The sequence below is a fragment of the Coffea arabica genome, chromosome 11e, assembly GCF_036785885.1.
Source record: "Coffea arabica cultivar ET-39 chromosome 11e, Coffea Arabica ET-39 HiFi, whole genome shotgun sequence".
Classification (NCBI taxonomy): domain Eukaryota; kingdom Viridiplantae; phylum Streptophyta; class Magnoliopsida; order Gentianales; family Rubiaceae; genus Coffea; species Coffea arabica.
In genome coordinates this window covers 25,091,478-25,110,095 of record NC_092331.1, presented here as the reverse complement: position 1 = coordinate 25,110,095, position 18,618 = coordinate 25,091,478, and the positions used below count along the sequence as shown (strand labels likewise).

At 39.8% G+C, this 18,618-nt stretch overlaps 1 protein-coding gene across 1 annotated transcript; it reads right to left on the bottom strand.

Annotated features, from left to right (window-relative positions):
- Positions 1 to 4,302: 4,302 nt before the first annotated feature.
- LOC140021243 (uncharacterized) lies at positions 4,303 to 18,136 on the bottom strand. Its single transcript, XM_072072009.1, has 6 exons — positions 16,796 to 18,136; positions 15,946 to 16,285; positions 14,995 to 15,273; positions 14,637 to 14,880; positions 4,564 to 4,708; positions 4,303 to 4,455 (listed from the first exon to the last, which is right to left on the bottom strand). Exons 1-6 carry the CDS (start codon positions 18,134 to 18,136, stop codon positions 4,303 to 4,305), a joined length of 2,502 nt encoding a protein of 833 aa, XP_071928110.1.
- Between the last annotated feature and the right edge of the window lie 482 nt (positions 18,137 to 18,618).

Here is an 18,618-nt window from a genome sequence, read left to right as displayed (position 1 = left end):
GGTGGAGACTGGCCAACGGCCAGGACGGGGGTGAATGAATGAATGAATGAACGAACGATCGAACGAGGGTTATTGATAAACGAAAAATGCAGTTTCAAATGATTGGAGGAATAAGGGGAAATGTCAGGAGAACGAATGAACGAAATAACGAATTGCTCCTTGTGAGCCGTATCCTTTTAATGAATGTGTTACTATCGCTTTCCATTGTAAATGTTTCTTGAATTATTGATACTCCATGTTTAATGTATTGGATTGATTATCTGATTATGTGTTCGGAACCTCACTGGGCTTTTAGCTCATCACTTTAGTTTTGTTTTCCTTACAGGGGAAGGCGAGCGAGGACGTGAGCTTGAGATAGACTAGCCAATCTAGTTTTGTTTCTTTTGTTTCTTTTGTAGTGGTTCTCGCCTAGTGCTTGGCACGGGCTGGACGTGTGAAGGATTGAGAACCCTTGTATATTTGATGTTTATATTCTCTTTTGGGTTGGCAATGTATATAAGTTCCGCTTTAAGTTTGGATCAATGCCCTATTTATTCTTGTGATTTATTTCAATTTTTAATTGAGAACTGTAGCGAACGACCGAGTCCCGGCGAGAGCTGGGCAAGCGGCCCGCCGAACCCTCTGGTACGCCTTAGGGGGAGGTGGGGTCGTTACAAATTCGGCCTCTAACTATGATGAACAGTGCCAGGCAGAAAGTAGAACTTTGAAACCCTAACTTGCTAATTTATCTTCCAAACCATAAATTTGCTGCAATTAACTACCATTCACACCAACTAGCTTCATTCTCAATCATTTCCAACCATCATACATGACCACATAATATTAATCATATGCAAACAGAAAAATCCCAAATAAATAGAAAACTTCACCAATCTTAACTAAAATCAAGAAATAATCCACCAAATCACACTTATAACAACCACAAGTCATTAATTAAACATCATTAGATAGAAGAGAGGGTTTCCATAGTCACTCACCTTATCAACACAAGAAAAGAGACCACTTAGCACCTTAAGCTTCCAAACAACTTCACTAGTCACCTCACAACTACTAAGAGAAGGATTTTTATGGAGAGTTTTCGAATTTAATCGGTTGAAATCGAAGATTGAGCAAGATTGAAGCTAAGAAAGTGAAGAGGTTTTTTTTCTTTCTCCTTGGAGAGTGGCCGGCTATAAGGAGCTAAAAATGAAGATGATTTTGGTAATTTTTTTTGGGTTTATTTGGTCAATTAGTAAAAAGGTGAATAGTAGTCAAAATTGTAAGGTTTAATCATATGGTGACACTTGTCACCCTATTTAATACATACATATCCTTTTGTCTCTCTCCACTCTCATCCAGATAACAACCTTTAATTATCTCATAACACCCGGTAAATTAAACCCAGTATCCAAAACTTAACCTAATTGGCCGAATTTTACCGAACTTTCCGCGCTAGTGGGTCCCACGTCCGATATATGTTCTTAATTTCTCAAAAACTAACCGATACTAGAAAAATCATCTAAAAACTATATTTACTCAATAAAAATTATCTGGGGAATTTTCTAATAAAGAAAATGTAGAAAAAGGCGGGCGATAAATAAAACTCCACTTAAGTTTTCTAATAAATTGTAACACTCGAGGTTTGCTAATCTAGAGTTTGCTAACCATTTCAAACTAATACATAAACTAGGGTTTTCAATCTTAACCGAGATTAGGGTTTCCTCCTTAGACCTAACCCTAACTTCACCACACCGAAATAATGAATAACCCTAATATCAACTTACGAACTGATTGGGGCCTCACAACTCGAGTATGACCACGAAGTCTGGTGGAGACTGGCCATTGTCCAGTAGGGGGAAAATGAAATGAATGAATGAATGGCAAGAACAATGGAGGGTTTTCACTTACAAATGAAATTATTTTTAATGCTGGAGGAATAAGGAAATAGTTGGTGGAATGAATGAATGAAGGGCTCCGTGTGAGCATGTATACTTTTAATGAATGTATTATCATTACTTTATATTGTAAATATTTTCTGGATTACTTGTTATTACATGATTAATGTCCTTGTTTAATTATTTGGCTATGTGTATGGAACCTCACTAGGCTTTTAACTCATTCCGTTAGCTTTGTTTTCCTTACAGGGGATGCGAGCAAGGGTATGAGTCCTGTGCAGACTAGCTTGGTCTAGTTTTTTGAAATTTTATTTTTTTTATTGTTCTCGCACTAGTGCTCGGATAGGGTTGGATGAATTAAGAACTAAGAACTTTCATTTTATTTGGAATTGTACTACTTTTGAGATAGAAATGAATGTAAGTATATGTTCTAGTTTGCAATTTGTTATTTCACTTTTCCTTGAGGTTATATCTTATTTTGGTTTGAAGAGATACAACGATTCTTGGCGAGAGTTGGGCAGGCGGTCCACTGAACCCTTTGGTTCACCTTAGGCGGAATGGGGGCTGTCACACCATCCTTATAATAACGTCATACCCCTTAATGGCTAGACCTATCAGGTCGACTACCAATTTCCGCTCACCAACCCAAATGTCACAATTTCTATACACCCCATTAGCAAGTAAAGATTGGTTACCCGTAGGTGTTTTCACTTCTAAGTCATATGGTAGCCTCTCGGCTTTCACATCAATTCCATACATAAATGTGGGGTTGACAAAAGAATGCGTTGTACCAGGGTCTATCAAAATCTTGGCTAAACGATGAAAAACAGGAATCGTATCTTCCACTACCTCCGATAGCTCAGGTACCGACTGTTGATCCAAGACGTACACTCTAGTTGGCACCCTTGGTCTGGTCCTTCCTACATTGGTTGGTTTAGGGTTTGATTTACCAGCTGGTTGGGCATCACTAATCAGTGGGCAATTGGCGATCTGGTGCTCAATACTTCCACACCGTAAGCACTTTCGAGCCTTTCGCCAGCAATAATCCTCAATGTGGTTGGATTTCCTATAGTACCCACAAGACACTCGAGAGGTGGATGTCTGGCCTCCCTGCGAGGCATTTCTCGCCTGTCCGCTTCCACTTGGGGCTCCTCTTAGAGTGACTCCCCTAGATGTCCTTGACATTCTTCCACCGCCAGCTTCTCGACCCACTTTAGGAGGTGGCATAACCCGATCACCTTGTACCTGCCCCTGACTTCCACTAGGTGCACCCCTTTTCTTTGCATGAAAGACCTTCACCTATGCCCTTGCAATTTCTATCTCTTGGGCTTTCTCTAGAACCATCATGAAGGTATTAATTTGTGCCGCCGCCAAGGCTTCTTGTATTTGAACATTTAGTCCCTGTACAAATTGCCTCACCCTCCTTTGCTCCGTAGCTATCAATTCAGAAGCAAACTTGGATAACTTGGTGAACTGAGTCTCATACTCAGATATAATTAGGGTTCCTTGACGGAGCTTGATAAAATCGTCCTCCCTCTTCTCCTGAACTATCGGTGGGAGATATTTCTCATTAAACTCCCGCACGAAATTCAACCAAGTCCATATTGTCCCCTCTCTCTCTCCCACTTAGCCCTAATTACGTTCCATCAAGCTCTAGCTGTTCTCTCAAATTGAAATAGAGCAAAATGCACCTGCATTTCCTCCGTATAGTTCAAGGCAGTGAAAATATTGATCATCGTCTCCAGCCACCTCTCGGCTATCTCAGGATCTGATCCTCCAAGAAACTTAGGAGGAAAAAACTTGTGAAATCGCTCTAGGGCCCTATCTTCCCCTATTTTAGGGTCCCTAGATTGATTAACAGGGACTTGCCTGCTGCTCTACCAATCGAGCGAGAATATTGGTCATTTGTTGAATCACCGTTGCCACCTGATCCCCCTATTTAGCTCGGGGTCAAGGTTGTGACTCAACTGTTGCACCTTTCTCCACTCTTGGTTCTTGTACTGGTTCTTATACTTGTTTAGCCCCACGGCCACGGTTAGAACCGCGTCCTCGGGTAATTCCATAGTCTTGATTTCTCCTACCTTCCATGCTTCTATTGGACAATAGACTATATAGATATAAGCAATATAAAGTAGCTATAAAGCTCAGTGAAAACATTTCTAAATCATAAAGTAAAGACAATAAAACACGTTTAAAATAAACACTTCCGTTATATACATATCAAAATAAGTCACATAACAAGTTATAGAGTACTGTACATGCCAACGTAATCAAGTCAAGAGCTTATAATAGCCAAGGGACATAGAACAAAACCAACCGCAGTGTATATCAACCTTAACACGTCAATATCAAAAATAAAAGATGACGTGTCATCCCAACTATGTCCCTAACTACCCCACAAAATCCCTCGAAACCCTAGATCCCTAGTCTAGTCAGTCACCGACCCGACCGACTCTGCCTTCTCCTCAGGTGCAGCCGGCTTCTCCTCGGGGTCCTCCTCAGGATCCTCCTCAGAATCATTAGAGGCGGCGTTCCCTTGACCTCCCTCGACCAAGTTCTGCACTACTTCCCCCACCAGGGCCTTACACTCAGTCAAAATATTGTCAATTCGGTCTCTTACTTCCCTTACTACTTGAGCAAGATGACCGTGAGCCTCCTGAACCTACTCTCGAAAGGCATTCGTTCGCACTTGCTCCTCAAGGACAGAAGCCTCAAGCTCACAGATCCTAGCTGCTTGCATTCTCAATACGGCCTGCAGACGCTCAATCTCTGTCTGGCATCTACGATTGACACTACCCAATCTTCTGCCCTCATCAGCTATAGCGAGAACTACCCTATCGAGGTAGGAATAGGTCCGCTAGCAGTCACAATGTCGGACCCTATGTCTTGGAGCCCACCGACATACAGGCCCTCCGGGATGCTCCTAGTAGCGAAGTACTCACCGAGGTCGTTCGACATTCCCGTTCTTACCACTCCCATTCTCGCCATTTCCTTCCATTACCAAGTCAAGCACCTATTCTCTAGGGTTTTGTAGACACCAAAATTTCATTTATTTGATTGTTTAACTTTATGTCTTATGAAATTCAATTTTGGTTTTATTCTTGTTTTATTTTATTTTATTTTATTTTATTTTATTTTATTTATTTATTTATTTATTTTATTGATTAGATGATAGTTAATGTTCATTTTTTGTTTATTTTTATATATTAGGTTTATCATTTTCTTTTTTACGGTATATTTGCATTAAAATTCAAAAAAAAAGAGGAGCCATGCGCGTGTGTAGTTCACGCGCGTCAAAACCCCATGGCTTCTTAGAAGCCATGGGAGAATCGTAAAGGGAAAATGCAGTTCCGTTTCCTATCATTTTCCACCATTTCCTTCCTTCATTTTTTCACCATTGGATCATTCCAGCACCACTCCACCTGGCCTAGATCCAAACCTCAAGAATCTGATGGAAACAAAGCCAATCGAATGGCTCAAAAGTAGGCGGTAGAACTAGGAGTTCCTTTTGAACCCTTGAGATGAGAGTTGGTGATGTAAGGGCGGAAGCAAAGAGAAGACCGTAGAGGACACTTTGCGGAATTGATAGAGTTGAACCCAAACTTGGACCACTCAAGAACGGATTCAATGGTAGAGGACGCTACAATCAAGTGTGTTTGCTTGATTGATAAGTCAAGAAACAACCTAGGATCAACTCTAGGATGTTCAAACTAGCTTTCACAAACTAAGGGAATTTGCCACAAGAATGGACGAAATTCTGGAATTTTATTAATAATATCGCAAAAACTGAATGTAAACATTAACTTGGGGTTATTTATAGCCTTGTCTAACCCTAATAGACCTTCGCAAATAGCAAAGGAAATTCGGCCAGCCCTTGGGCCTTCTCTTGGCCGAAACTAACCCACTAACTACTAACTAACTAACCAAAGCATAAATAGACTAAGGCCCATATAGCCGTATCTAAGCTCAACATGAGCTACTCAATCGCAGTCCAAGCTTGATCACTTGCATCTTCAATTGTAAGCAACACTTTGGTAGCTTGCAAGGATCCTCCATGTCAATTCCTTCAATGCATGGTCTCTCTTGAGCTTGGGCGGCATGAACCAGTGCTTGAAGTAACTCTTTGGATCTTTTAGCTCGTGCACGTGTCACTGGGCCTTGAGGGACCTTCACGGGGTCTACTTGAACACCATGGGCCTCTTGCTCATTCGCATCAAATGATCTTACCAAAATTCCCTACCTGTCGGTTTAGGTAGTTGAGAAATGCCGCACAAAGTCCACAAATGTCACCCAAACTTTCCACAAGAGTAACCAAGGAAATAAGACACAAATGGAATGCAAAATGTGACAAGGAGGCACGATTTTGGAAGCTTCCTAATTGCGGACAGCAATGGAAGATGCGCTAGTGTGAACAAAGAGGAATGAAACCCTAGTTTCCTAAAATGAAGGAATGTGTCCAAGTGGAAATAAAAGAGTTATCCAAGTTGTACACTTAGTTTCCTAATTGATTTTGGAAACAAGTTAGTTTTGGAAACCTTTTAGAAAACCCTTTCTTCTTGAAACAACTTTTAGAAATTTCCAAATTCCCTCCAAGAAGAATTGCGCAAATCTGATTGGTTTATGAAACCTTTTGGAAAAATCCCTTTCCTTCTTGTAACAACTTTTAGAAGGTTCCAAATTCTACTCCAAGTAGTATTGCGCAAATCAGAATTTCCTTCTCCCAATTCGGTTGCCTTCCTTTTTTTTCTCTCTTATTTTGTTTTGCCAACCGATTCTTCCTCTTTTTTTTTCATTCTATTTTGTCCCCTTTTTTTTAACTTGTAACAAACAAACACAACACAAAGCTTTGACCGAATGGATTATTTTTCCAGATTTGCGTTCGGCCAATTCAATCGCACAAGACACCTTCAAGAACGTCCAAGATAATTATCAAGAACTTCAAGATTGTGATCAAGAAATTCAAGAAATCCTAGATTCTTGTAGGTTCTCCCAAGATTCACAAACACCAACTAGTTTAACCAAAAATCAGATTTGAAAAACAAGCAAACAACTTGGATGACTCACAAACAAGTTTGGATAGATTGCAACTCGAGAAACCCTAGCGGAATAAGGAAACCCTAGCAGCCGCCAAGTTACTTTTCTTGCTGCCCAAGTGACAACAAACTAACGAGACAGATTGGTCGACTCCAAACAAAATTTCGCACGCCACAAGTGCACACAAACCACGGGTAGAATTGACACGCAAACAAAGAACAAGACTACGGACCGAATGGAACCAAACGAACAATGCAACCACGGACAGATTTGTGGTGATTTACAGCAGAATTTCTGACCAAACAAACTACACAAACAAGGTCAGATTTAGCGCAACGTTGAGACACAAAAACGGACAGAAATTTCACCAACAACACACCAAAACACGATGGAACCCTAGTGACTCAACTTCGAACAGATTTGCAAAAGCAACTACAGCAGAATTGAAGACGCAAGACAAACACAAGAAACAAGTTGCAGACAGATTTGATTATATTGTTTTTTTTTTAACAAGGCAGTGGAAACAAGGAATTTGTAGACGACAAACAAAGACAACACAACGGATATAATGGAAGATACCTCCACCTAAGCTCTAAAGCCAACTGATACGGTCCTCGATCAACACGTCTCGAGACACGTAGCACGTTTGCCCAAGGATCTAGCGAGGTTGTCCAACATTTGGTTTGCGGAACCCAAAAACCAAGACGGACGACACGACTTGATTGAAGGTGGTAGAACGACGACTCCAATCGAGGTGAATACTCAAGTGGATAGGTAGGATGAACAATCAAGGACGATCACGGGATTGCTAAGAACCCTTGCCAATGCAAGTAATGGAATTGTACTCTCAAATGTAAGAGAAACAAAAGCTATGTTTATTATCATAAAATGACTAACTCTTGCTTGTACAAAAGGCGCCCTTTTATAGGCTAGAAACCTAGGAGGCTAATCCATTTTGGTCAAGGATTGGCGGCCCATATACCTAATCTAGAAAAGGAAATTCGGCCCATACCTTGGCAAGAGTGGGCCGACTTGCACAACCAAATGAAAATACTAGCAATTCAACTAATGACTCGATAAACCCAACTAACAACAACTAATACTACTACCAATCGAGCCAAGATGCATTAAGGGTATGCATGGCCAAAACTTGATGTTTCATGGGCTTGGATCAATGTGTAGACAACTCGCTTAGCAACTTCCAAGCCTTCAATGTCTCTATGAAAGCCTTAAGTCAAGGACGCCATCCATGCACACATCACGAGCATGAGTTAAGAAGCTGAGTGAGGAACTCCAAGGGCTTGTTCATGAGATACAAGGCCAAGAAATTGTCCCCAAGGTCATTGAGGGACTTGAGCATGAAGGAATGAAGGTCATCCATGTGGTGCACGTCAAAGAGAACCATGTGTGACCCTTCTCTAGTCACATTTGCTGTTTTAGTAAAGTCATTGTAATAAGGGCTTAATGGTCCATAGCCTTGCTTTATTTATCTAAGGGATGACCTCATAAGGTTCAGTCAAACCCACAATTCTTAGTCTTATGGAAATAGTCAAGCCTACAATTCTTAGTCTTAGTCAAGCCCACAATTCTAGACTAGTTCCATATTATTTAGTTTTTCATCTCTATGTAAGGCTATAAATAGCCCACACTTCCAACGGTTTTAGGCATTCAAACAATAAATCAAATTTTGAGAGTTTTCTTGGTTTCTCCAAGGCTTCTTGAATACCTTAGAATTTCTCTAGGTGTTCGTGACTTATCAATCTAGAATCGCACTAGGTTGTGGCGTCTTCTAACATTATACCAAGGTTCCTTAACCACGTGGTTAACGGGTTGAGGTCATCCGCTCCAAACTTGGTGTCCTCTTTGTCGATCCTAAAGCTAATCTTTTACGGGTTTCGTCACAAGGTTGGCGCCGTTCGTATCATCAAGTTTCGTGTTTCCTCATGGTTTACTAAGCTTCTCGATCAAACCTATGCTGGCTCGATTCGTAAAGTTAGCCAACGAGTTTGGGCGTCCCCCGAATATGAATATAAGTCGATGAGACAACACTCCAATCGACGATCACAAATACGATTCACAACCACATCATTTCACACGAGTCGATTATCAATTCATATAGCAAAATTCGATCATAATTTCATTTAAAAGAGAATGAGTGCGATAAAACACACACTCGTCACGGCAATTCTAATTGACATGATTAACAAGAAGCAATTCACGTATTCCATAACAAATCATGCACTTGACACTCACCAAGTCAAAAGTGAGTAAGTGATCAAACAAGCTTTTAGGCGTCCGCTCTGAGATTCTCTTGAAGATCCTCTTGAGCGCTTGAAGAAATAACGGTTGTCTATCACTCACAACCATGCATCAATCAAGAAAGAATGTACACTTGTTTAAACTAAGTCAATGTCTTAAAAGAGAACCTTAATCTCTCGAAAATCGAGGTTCAAAAGTGAGGAGTTAAAGTCCTAAGACAAACTTGCCTCTTCCACGAGATCGATTTTAAAACGGTCTATCGATATCAAAAGAAAGTAACAAATTCTTAAAAACTCATTCCCTAAGAAATCGTGAAATTTCAACTTTGCGCGACAATCTTTGGAATCAAATCTTGAGTTTAGTACGTCCAAAAATATAAAACTTTGTACTGTCGGAAACTAGGTTCGAAGTACTAAAAGTTCCTAGAAGACACTTTTCCAAGATTCTAAATGGAAAGCATTCATTTTTCAGATCAAAGTTTCAGTTCCAAGAAACAGGTTTGAACCAGTCTTGGTTTTCCAGCAATCTTTGGAAATTCGGCATAATTCACAGAAAGTGAATCAGCCCTTGAAATTGGTAACACAATAAGAGTTCCAAACAAGGTTTCAAACACGATAAATGGAACTAAATTCAGAGTTTTGAGCATCAATATGTAACAGTTCAAAGTTGGCGAAATCTTGCAAACTGATTAGTAAATTTCCAGATTTCCAGAACAATATTTGAGGCATCATTTGGATATCAAAATGGTATTGAAATTAAACCAAATTTGGTACACTTAAGCTTCCATATGTAGACTACTTCTCTATCAAATTATAGGTAAAAAATCATGTGGGAAGGTGGTTAACAAAATGGCCAAAGTTCGTGAAATTTTCAAAGCAAATCTGCCAACCACCTCTTTCTTTCTTTCCAAAGGTTTTTGTCCAAGGAAATCAATCCCAATTCAGTCCATTTTTTAAACCAAGGTTCCAGAAGCATTTAATAAGCAATTTATGGGTAATTGACATCAAAATTTTTGAAGCAAAACATCCCAAAACAATCCTGACCATTTGGCTTGCAAGAAGGGAAAAACTTTGCAGTTTCCAGCTTTGTTGCACTTTTGAAATCAGACCACATCTCACTCAATACAAGTTCAAATTAAGAATGGTTTATGGTGTTTTAAACTAGGTTCAAAATGCTACATTTCATCAGAAAGAGTCATTTCCAAAATCAGTTCACAAGTGAGAGAACATCAAGCCACAAGATGCAGTTCTCCATTCCTCTCGGACAGACAGTCACAACAGGACAGTCAACTTTGTTGAATCATTAATTTTCACTCAGTTCGAACTAGTAGGTGATTTTTATACCATTGAAAGAATATGAATGTCTAGTTTTGAATGCCGCTGACGGCACTCAATTTTGACTTTTGTACAACAAGTTATGTTCGGATAAAGGAGCACTGTCCGAGACCTCTACTATACGTTTTCTAGATTTGATTCTTGCCAAAGCTCAAGTTTTATACAACCAAATGAAACGATTTTTGGAAGACACTTTGTACACACAATATACAACATATATCCATCAATTTCATAGTCAAATAACCAACAAAAATTTGAAATGCAAGCAAGATAACTGCAGGACAGTTTCAGCCAGCACTAATCTCATACATTTCTCAACTTTCTCTCCATTTTCTAACCGTAATCCTTTCATATAACACATAAATACAACAATCAAACATTTTAATCCTCAAGTCAGCTACCTATAATCCACCTCAAGACCGCTAGCCTAGAGATTAAAGCAAGAAATGTGTGATACCCCAACTTTTAGGATACTATTGTTGTTTAGTCTCAAAGAGGATATTACGATTTCTTTAGTTTATTTAAAAAAAACCCTAGTTACTTGTGACTAATCGGTTTTCTTAAATCTGAGATGTTTTAATCGAAACCCTACTTTTAATCTATGGAATTGCAAAATCTCGCACATTTTTCTTAAAATTCCTTTTACTTGGAAATTATTACTTTATAATAGCCTTACCACCTAATCACCCCACAATAAGTGCAAATGAATATAGAAGTAAGGGTTTTTCCTTTTCGTTTTCAAGTTAGTGCGAATTAGGGTTTTTACGCCTATCCGTAGTGTGACTATCCGGTACCGAGGGTGAATCAAATTTGGTGATTAAGAATGAGTTTTAGATGATATTAAGTGTGTGATTAGAAGTGATAATAATAAGTTAGTGAATTATAAGTTAAAACCCTAATATACGCGATTTAAAAAAAATTGGCCCGAACCGACGGGTATCGCTCACTACCGATTGAACACCCCACTTGACTATCACTTCCCTACCACAACATATCCTTGATATTATTTCAAAATGTCTTCCTCATCCTCAGCTCTCTTGGCTGAAATTTTTGACTCAAAAATACAAGGAAAAGAAAAATAATTGATATGGATTTTGGTGGCGACAAGTGGCGGCCATCCATGGAATCTTGCCTAACTAATTTTTCTCCATATTTATCATCACAAAACACACAATTGCTCCTCATTTCTTCCTACCAGCCGTGAGCATAAGAGAGAGAGAGCAAGAGAAAGCAACTTCAATTCATCTTGAGTTTGAACCATTTGAGTGAGAAAAACAATGTGATACCCCGACTTTTAGGATATTACAGTTTCTATATTTTATTTTTTTTGTTTTAAAACATTGCTTTGTTTTAAAGATTAGAAACCCTAAGCTGTTTACGATTAAAGGTATGAATTTCGAGGTCGAAATTCTCTTAAGGGGGAGAGAGTGTGAGGACTTGCAAAATTTCTTATATTTTTTGTAAAAATTCCCTTTTATTTGGAAATTAGTACTTTTAAATAGAAAATTATTATTTTTAATAGCCTTACTACCCCATCACCCCACAATAAGTGCAAATGAATATAGAATTAAGGGTTTTCCTTTTCGTTTTCAAGTTAGCACGAATTAGGGTTTTACGTCTATCCGTAGTGTGACTATCCGGTATGGAGTGGGGATCAAATTTGGTGATTGAGAGTGAGTTTTAGATGATATTAAGTATGTGATTAGAAGTGGTAATAATGAGGTGGTGAATTATAAGTTAAAACCTTAGTATACACAATTTAAGAAAAAACGGCTAGAACCGACGGGTATCGTTCGCTACCGATTGGCTACCAATTGAACACACCATTTGACCACCATTTTATCAAGTTAATCTCCTTATTATTAGAGCCTAAATATCAGCCAAAATCTGATCATGGTCGCCGAATTTTTTGACCCCTAAAAGTCGGGGTATCACAATCTCCCCTCCTTAAAAGAATTTCGTCCTCAAAATTCATTCATGTACAGACTAGCGTAGTCTAGTTGTTTTGAATTTTGAATTTGTACTCACGCTAGTACCCGACTAGGGTTAATTGTACTCGAATTGTAAACACTTTGATGTATTTTGGTGTGTAGAACCTTTGTATCTGAATTTGAGCATCAATATATATATTAAGTTGAAGTGGATGTGTTATTTATTTTGTATGGATGTACGTTATTTTTCTTGAGCTATGAGTGAGTGAGTGTGACGCCCCCACTTCTCCCTAAGGCGAACCAAAGGGTATCCGCGGGACGCCTGTCCAACTCTCGCCAGGACTTGAAACAAATCCAATTCAAACATAGTCTAATACTAACAACGAAAGTCGGAATAAAGGTACGAAATCATTTCCATACATAATTATCCAGTCTTGCATCACAATTTCAAATTTACAAACACTTTCCCCAAAAATATACAACATCCAAAAGTGTCTATGATGTGCGACGGATCTAGACGAACACCAAGTTGGGATGATTTGCGGAACTTTGACCCTTCTAGAATCGCGAGCCACGAACTAAGGAGATTCCTTAACCCAAGACTAGCAAATTTAGTGAACCAAAAGTAAAGATAGAAGAACGCCACAATCAAGGAGACTACTTGATTGATAAGTTCAATGAACAGCTTGAGATTGATTCTCAAGTATTCAAAGGAAATTCTCTTGAGGCAAGAGAGAGTGAATAAACTCACGAATATTTTATAAAATCTGAATTGTCTTTAATGAATGAAAACCTAGGCTATATATAGCCTTACAGGACTCAAACCCTAGAATGTCCAATGGACGACCTTGCCCTTCATTTAGGGTGAAAATATCTAACTACTAATGGACTAAAATTAAGACTCTGAATTCGGCCAAAGTGAAGTAAAATTGACCGAAATTATTAATGCTAACAACAACTAATAATGGTAACTAAAAAACCCTAATTAGCAAGCTAGTATTCCATGAACTAGTCTTCATTTGGTTCTTCCATTTGAAGGAAAGTGTAGAGAGTAGTTTCTCCATTACGTAATCCTTCAATGGTCCTCAAGTCATCACCAACTCGTTCTTGAATCGTGCAAACAAGAGCTTGAAGTGAATCTTGAATTCTCCTAGCACGCGCTCTTGTAATTGGACCACTGGGTATTTGCATGACCTGAGCACTAGAAGTTTGAGCAGCCTTGAGCCCCTCCTCATTAGTCCCCTCCTCTTGAAGGCGATTTGTCCTCAAATCAAACTCATCGTCTACATGAAAAGGACTCAAGTCAGATACATTAAAAGTAGCATGTACCCCATACTCACCTGGAAGTTCAAGTTTGTAGGCATTGTCATTTATACGCTCCAGGACTTGGAATGGACCATCTCCCCGTGGAAGTAGCTTACTACGCCTTTTGATTGGGAACCTCTCTTTGCGCATGTGTATCCATACCCAATCTCCAGGCTCAAAGATCATCTTGCGACGCCCCTTGTTGGCACTTTGGATGTATTGAAGTGTACGCTTCTCGATGTTGGCTCGCACCTTAGTGTGTAACTCATGTACATATGCAGCTTTGTTCTTACCATCCAAGTTAACTCTCTCATGAACAGGTAAAGGAGTTAAATCCAAAAGTGTGAGAGGGTTAAAGCCATACACAATTTCAAAACGGCAAATAATGTGTAGCAGAATGAACAGTGCGATTGTATGCAAATTCCACATGTGGTAAGCAATCTTCCCAAGATTTAATGTTCTTCTTAATAATTGCGCGCAATAGGGTAGATAAAGTCCTATTAACAACCTCGGTTTGACCATCAGTTTGTGGGTGGCTAGAAGTAGAAAATAGCAATTTAGTACCTAGTTTACACCACAAAGTTTTCCAAAAATAGCTAAGGAATTTGGCGTCCCTATCAGAAACAATAGTGTGTGGCATGCCATGTAATCTAACTATCTCACGAAAGAATAAATCTGCAACATGCTTAGCATCATCTGTTTTAAGACAAGGAATAAAATGGGCCATTTTTGAGAAACGGTCAACTACCACATAGATTGAATCATGTCGTTTTCTAGTCCTAGGTAGTCCAAGCACAAAATCCATTGACAGATCAACCCATGGTTCATGTGGAATTGGCAAAGGTGTATAGAGACCATAAGGGTGTACCTTTGATTTTGCTTGGTGACAAGTCACGCACCTCTCAATGTGGCGTTCCACGTCACTCCTCATGCGTGGCCAGAAGAAATGTTCTTGGAGAATCATTAAGGTCTTGGCAATGCCGAAGTGCCCCATTAGCCCTCCTACATGAGATTCTCTTACTAAGAGTGTGTGCATGGAGCTCTTGGGAATGCAAAGCTTGTCCTTGTAGTATAAGAACCCCTGAGAGATGAAATAATGCTCACGAGAGTGTCGTGGCAAGGAGGAAAAAATCTCACCAAAATCTGAGTCAGTTGCATAAAGTTCTTTAAGGAATTCAAAACCAAGCAACTTAGCATCTAATGTAGTGATAAGTGTGTGCCTTCGCGAGAGTGCATCAGCCACTACATTCGTCTTACCTGTCTTGTATTTGATTACAAAGGTAAAACTGTCAATGAAGGTAATCCATCGTGCATGTCGCTTACTCAACTTGTCTTGGGACTTGATATGCTTGAGCGACTCATGATCTGTGTGCAAGACAAACTCACGAGGGCGAAGGTAATGTTGCCATGTTTGTAGAGCTCGCACTAAGGCCATCAGTTCCTTATCATATGTTGAGTAGTTTAGAGCAGCTCCATTCAACTTCTCGCTAAAGTAGGCAACTGGGCGGCCCTCTTGAAATAAGACAGCACCAATACCTAAACCAGAAGCATCACACTCTACTTCAAAAGCTTTGTCAAAATTAGGTAAACTAAGAACAGGTGCATGTGTGAGCTTGTGCTTAAGTAATTGGAAAGACTTAGCTTGTTCCTCTCCCCAATGAAATTGCACATCTTTCTTGACAATTGACGTAAGTGGGGCAGCAATTGTGCTAAAATCCTTGACAAAACGCCTATAGAAGCTTGCCAAGCCATGGAAACTTCTCACCTCACTTACAGTGGTAGGGGTTGGCCATTCACTAATAGCCTTTACCTTGTCTTGATCAACATGAATTCCCTGCTCACTTACAACATAGCCTAGGAAAACCAATTGATTTGTGCCAAAGGTACACTTCTTAAGGTTAGCGTAGAGGCTCGCCTTGAGAAGTGCATCTAGGACCATTTGTAAATGCACAACATGCTCATCTAGACTCTTACTATAGATCAAAATGTCATCAAAGTAAACGACCACAAATTTACCAATGAAAGAACGTAAAACATGATTCATGAGTCTCATAAAAGTACTTGGTGCATTGGTTAGCCCAAAAGGCATGACCAACCACTCAAAAAGTCCATGTTTTGTCTTAAATGCAGTTTTCCATTCATCTCCTTCTTTCATGCGAATTTGATGGTAACCACTTTTCAAATCAATCTTAGTAAAAATGATTGCACCATGTAATTCATCAAGCATGTCATCCAAACGAGGTATGGGATAGCGGTACTTTACCGTGATGGCATTAATTGCCCTATAATCAGTGCACATTCTCCATCCTCCATCTTTCTTTGGAACAAGTAGAACTGGTACAGCACAAGGGCTTGGACTCTCTTTAATCCAACCCTTACTAAGCAACTCCTCCACTTGTCGTTGTTGCTCCTTGGTTTCCTCAGGATTGGTCCTATATGGTGCCTTGTTTGGAAGGGAAGATCCAGGAATGAAATCAATTTGATGTTCAATTCCCCTTAATGGAGGCAATCCATTAGGTATATCCTCAGGAAAGACGTCTTGATACTCCTGTAAGAGGTTAGTAATAACACTAGGCAAAGAAGCATCAAGAGCATTACTGAGTAAGGATTCCTTGCCAAATAAAATAAATAAAACCTGATTAGAATGCAAGGCCTGTCTCACATCTTTCACCTTGGCAAGCATGCTGGGTTTTCTCTCCTGTGTCGGCTCTAAGGCCGAAAGAGAGTGATCCAACTTGCTTGAAGTAGGGTCGGCCGTCACCAATTTCTTAGCTTTGGCGTTGTCCTTCTTGGTGGTAGTATGCAAGTCATACTCTTTTTGTAGACTAACTTGATCCTCATGCACTTGTTGAGGTGTAAGAGGTGCAAGTGTAATCTTTTTACAATTATGTATGAAAGAGTATTTGTTCAAGAAACCATCAAAAGTGACTCTTTTGTCAAATTGCCAAGGACGCCCTAAGAGTATATGTGCAGCTTGCATTGGTACTACATCACACATAACATCATCTTCATACCTACCAATGCGAAAAGTAACCAAAACTTGTTTATGAACACGTACCTCTCCACTGTTGTTTAACCACTGAAGCTTGTAGGGACGGGGGTGCTCACTAATTGGCAAGTTTAGTTTCTCCACCATCAATGCACTAGCAACATTAGTGCAACTTCTGGGGTCAATCACCAAGCTGCATACCTTGTTGGTCACATGGCACCTAGTGTAAAAGATGTTGTCACGTTGAAGCTCATCTTTACTAGCTTGAGTAGCTAGTGCCCTTCTTGCTACCAATCCAACTTTGTCTTGAGTTGGAACTTCCTCTATCTCATCTTCCTCTTCAACCAAGGAAGGCATGTCTTTGTAATCCTCCTCTTCATCATCAGTGACAATGTCTCCATTTGGTAGGACAAGCATAGTCCTTGGGTTTGGACATTGACTTGCAATATGCCCAACTCCTTGATACCTCCAACATTTGGTGTCACGATTCCTAGGTTTTGAAGTTTCAATTGTTGGCTTGGAAACAACCTTGGAGTCGGTTTTGGTAAAAGGTGACCGTGAGCTTGTCCCTTGGTCGGGCTTGGATTTTGGAGTGTTCCAAGCATTCGGACCTCTCTCTTCCCTTCTAGGCTGGAATGGTCGAGTAAACGTTGGTGGATGAGGGTTATAATTTCTGGTTGTACCCCTCCTCTTGAGCCTTTGCTCAATCTTGATAGCCTTCTCCACCATATCTTCTATCTCCACATAGTATTGAAGCTCCAGTTGATCGGCTATTTCAACCCTCAGACCACTGAGAAATCTTGCCATTGTAGCCTCTCGATCTTCTTGAATATCAGCTCTCAACATGGAGATTTCCATGTCCTTGTTGTAGTCCTCAACTGAGCGTTGACCTTGTGTCAAGGTTTGAAGTTTTTGGTACAAGTCTCTATGGTAGTGACTTGGTACAAATCGCTTCTTCATCAGTCTCTTGAGCTCAGTCCAAGTGGTTATAGGTGGTTCTCCACACCTTCTCCTGCTTGTAACCACTTGTTCCCACCAAACTATGGCATAGTCGGTGAATTCTACTACGGCAAGTCTCAATTTTTGTGCATCGGTGTAGTCATTACAATCGAATACTAGCTCCACTCGACTTTCCCATTCAAGGTATGTATCCGGATCAGATTTGCCTTGGAAAGGGGGAATCTTCATCTTAATCCCCTTGATTGCATCACCAATGGCTCTTGTGTTTCTCCTCGGTCTTCTTTGCTCGAATGCCTCATGATCCGAATCGGCATTGGAATCACTAGATTCCTCCAGGGTGGATTTGCCCCTAGATTTCCTAGAAGAAACCCTAGATGAACTTAGTTGATCAATCTGCTCATGGATTGTTTCCAACCTTTGGTCAAATCTCCTCTGCATTTCCTTCCACATTCGTCCATTTTACGTGATAACTGAGCAATGGTAAGTTCATTTTCCTGAGACATGGTGAAACCTGCAAAACTTGACAAATTGTTAGTAGAAAATGTCTCGCTTGCTCCCTGAAGTGTTTCACTCCTCTCGTGTTTTCACTCAAGTGTTTTTTTTTTTTGTCACTCTAATGCTCTCACCACTCACTTCTCAAGCCACTTGATTGTTTCCTTTGAAGAAATCAGAAATTTTCTCAAAGACGTTCAATCAAACCTTAATCAAACAAGAAGCAAGAGTAGAAACGGAAAGCTCAAGTAATGAAATCGATAAGGAATGGAATGTCCAAGTACAATGATGGAGTTTCCCAAGTGTTTACTTAATTTCCTAATTGATTTTGGGAACCAAGTTAGGTGTTGGATTTATTTGGAAAATTCCTTAAAGTCGGCTAAACCAAATCAGAATTGTTACCAAAAATTTCCAGATTTCGTACCCTTTAACCTTCCTCA

What these genes read in the sequence shown, in the direction of transcription:
- LOC140021243 (XM_072072009.1), bottom strand. Translation starts at nt 18,136, where the DNA reads ATGTGGAAGGAAATGCAGAGGAGATTTGACCAAAGGTTGGAAACAATC. An exon ending in GGTTAAACAACAGTGGAGAG is followed by an intron (nt 16,286 to 16,795) that starts GTACGTGTTCAT and finishes AACCTCTTACAG; the next exon opens with GAGTATCAAGACGTCTTTCC. An exon ending in GTGGAACGCCACATTGAGAG is followed by an intron (nt 4,709 to 14,636) that starts GTGCGTGACTTG and finishes CTACCTCGATAG; the next exon opens with GGTAGTTCTCGCTATAGCTG.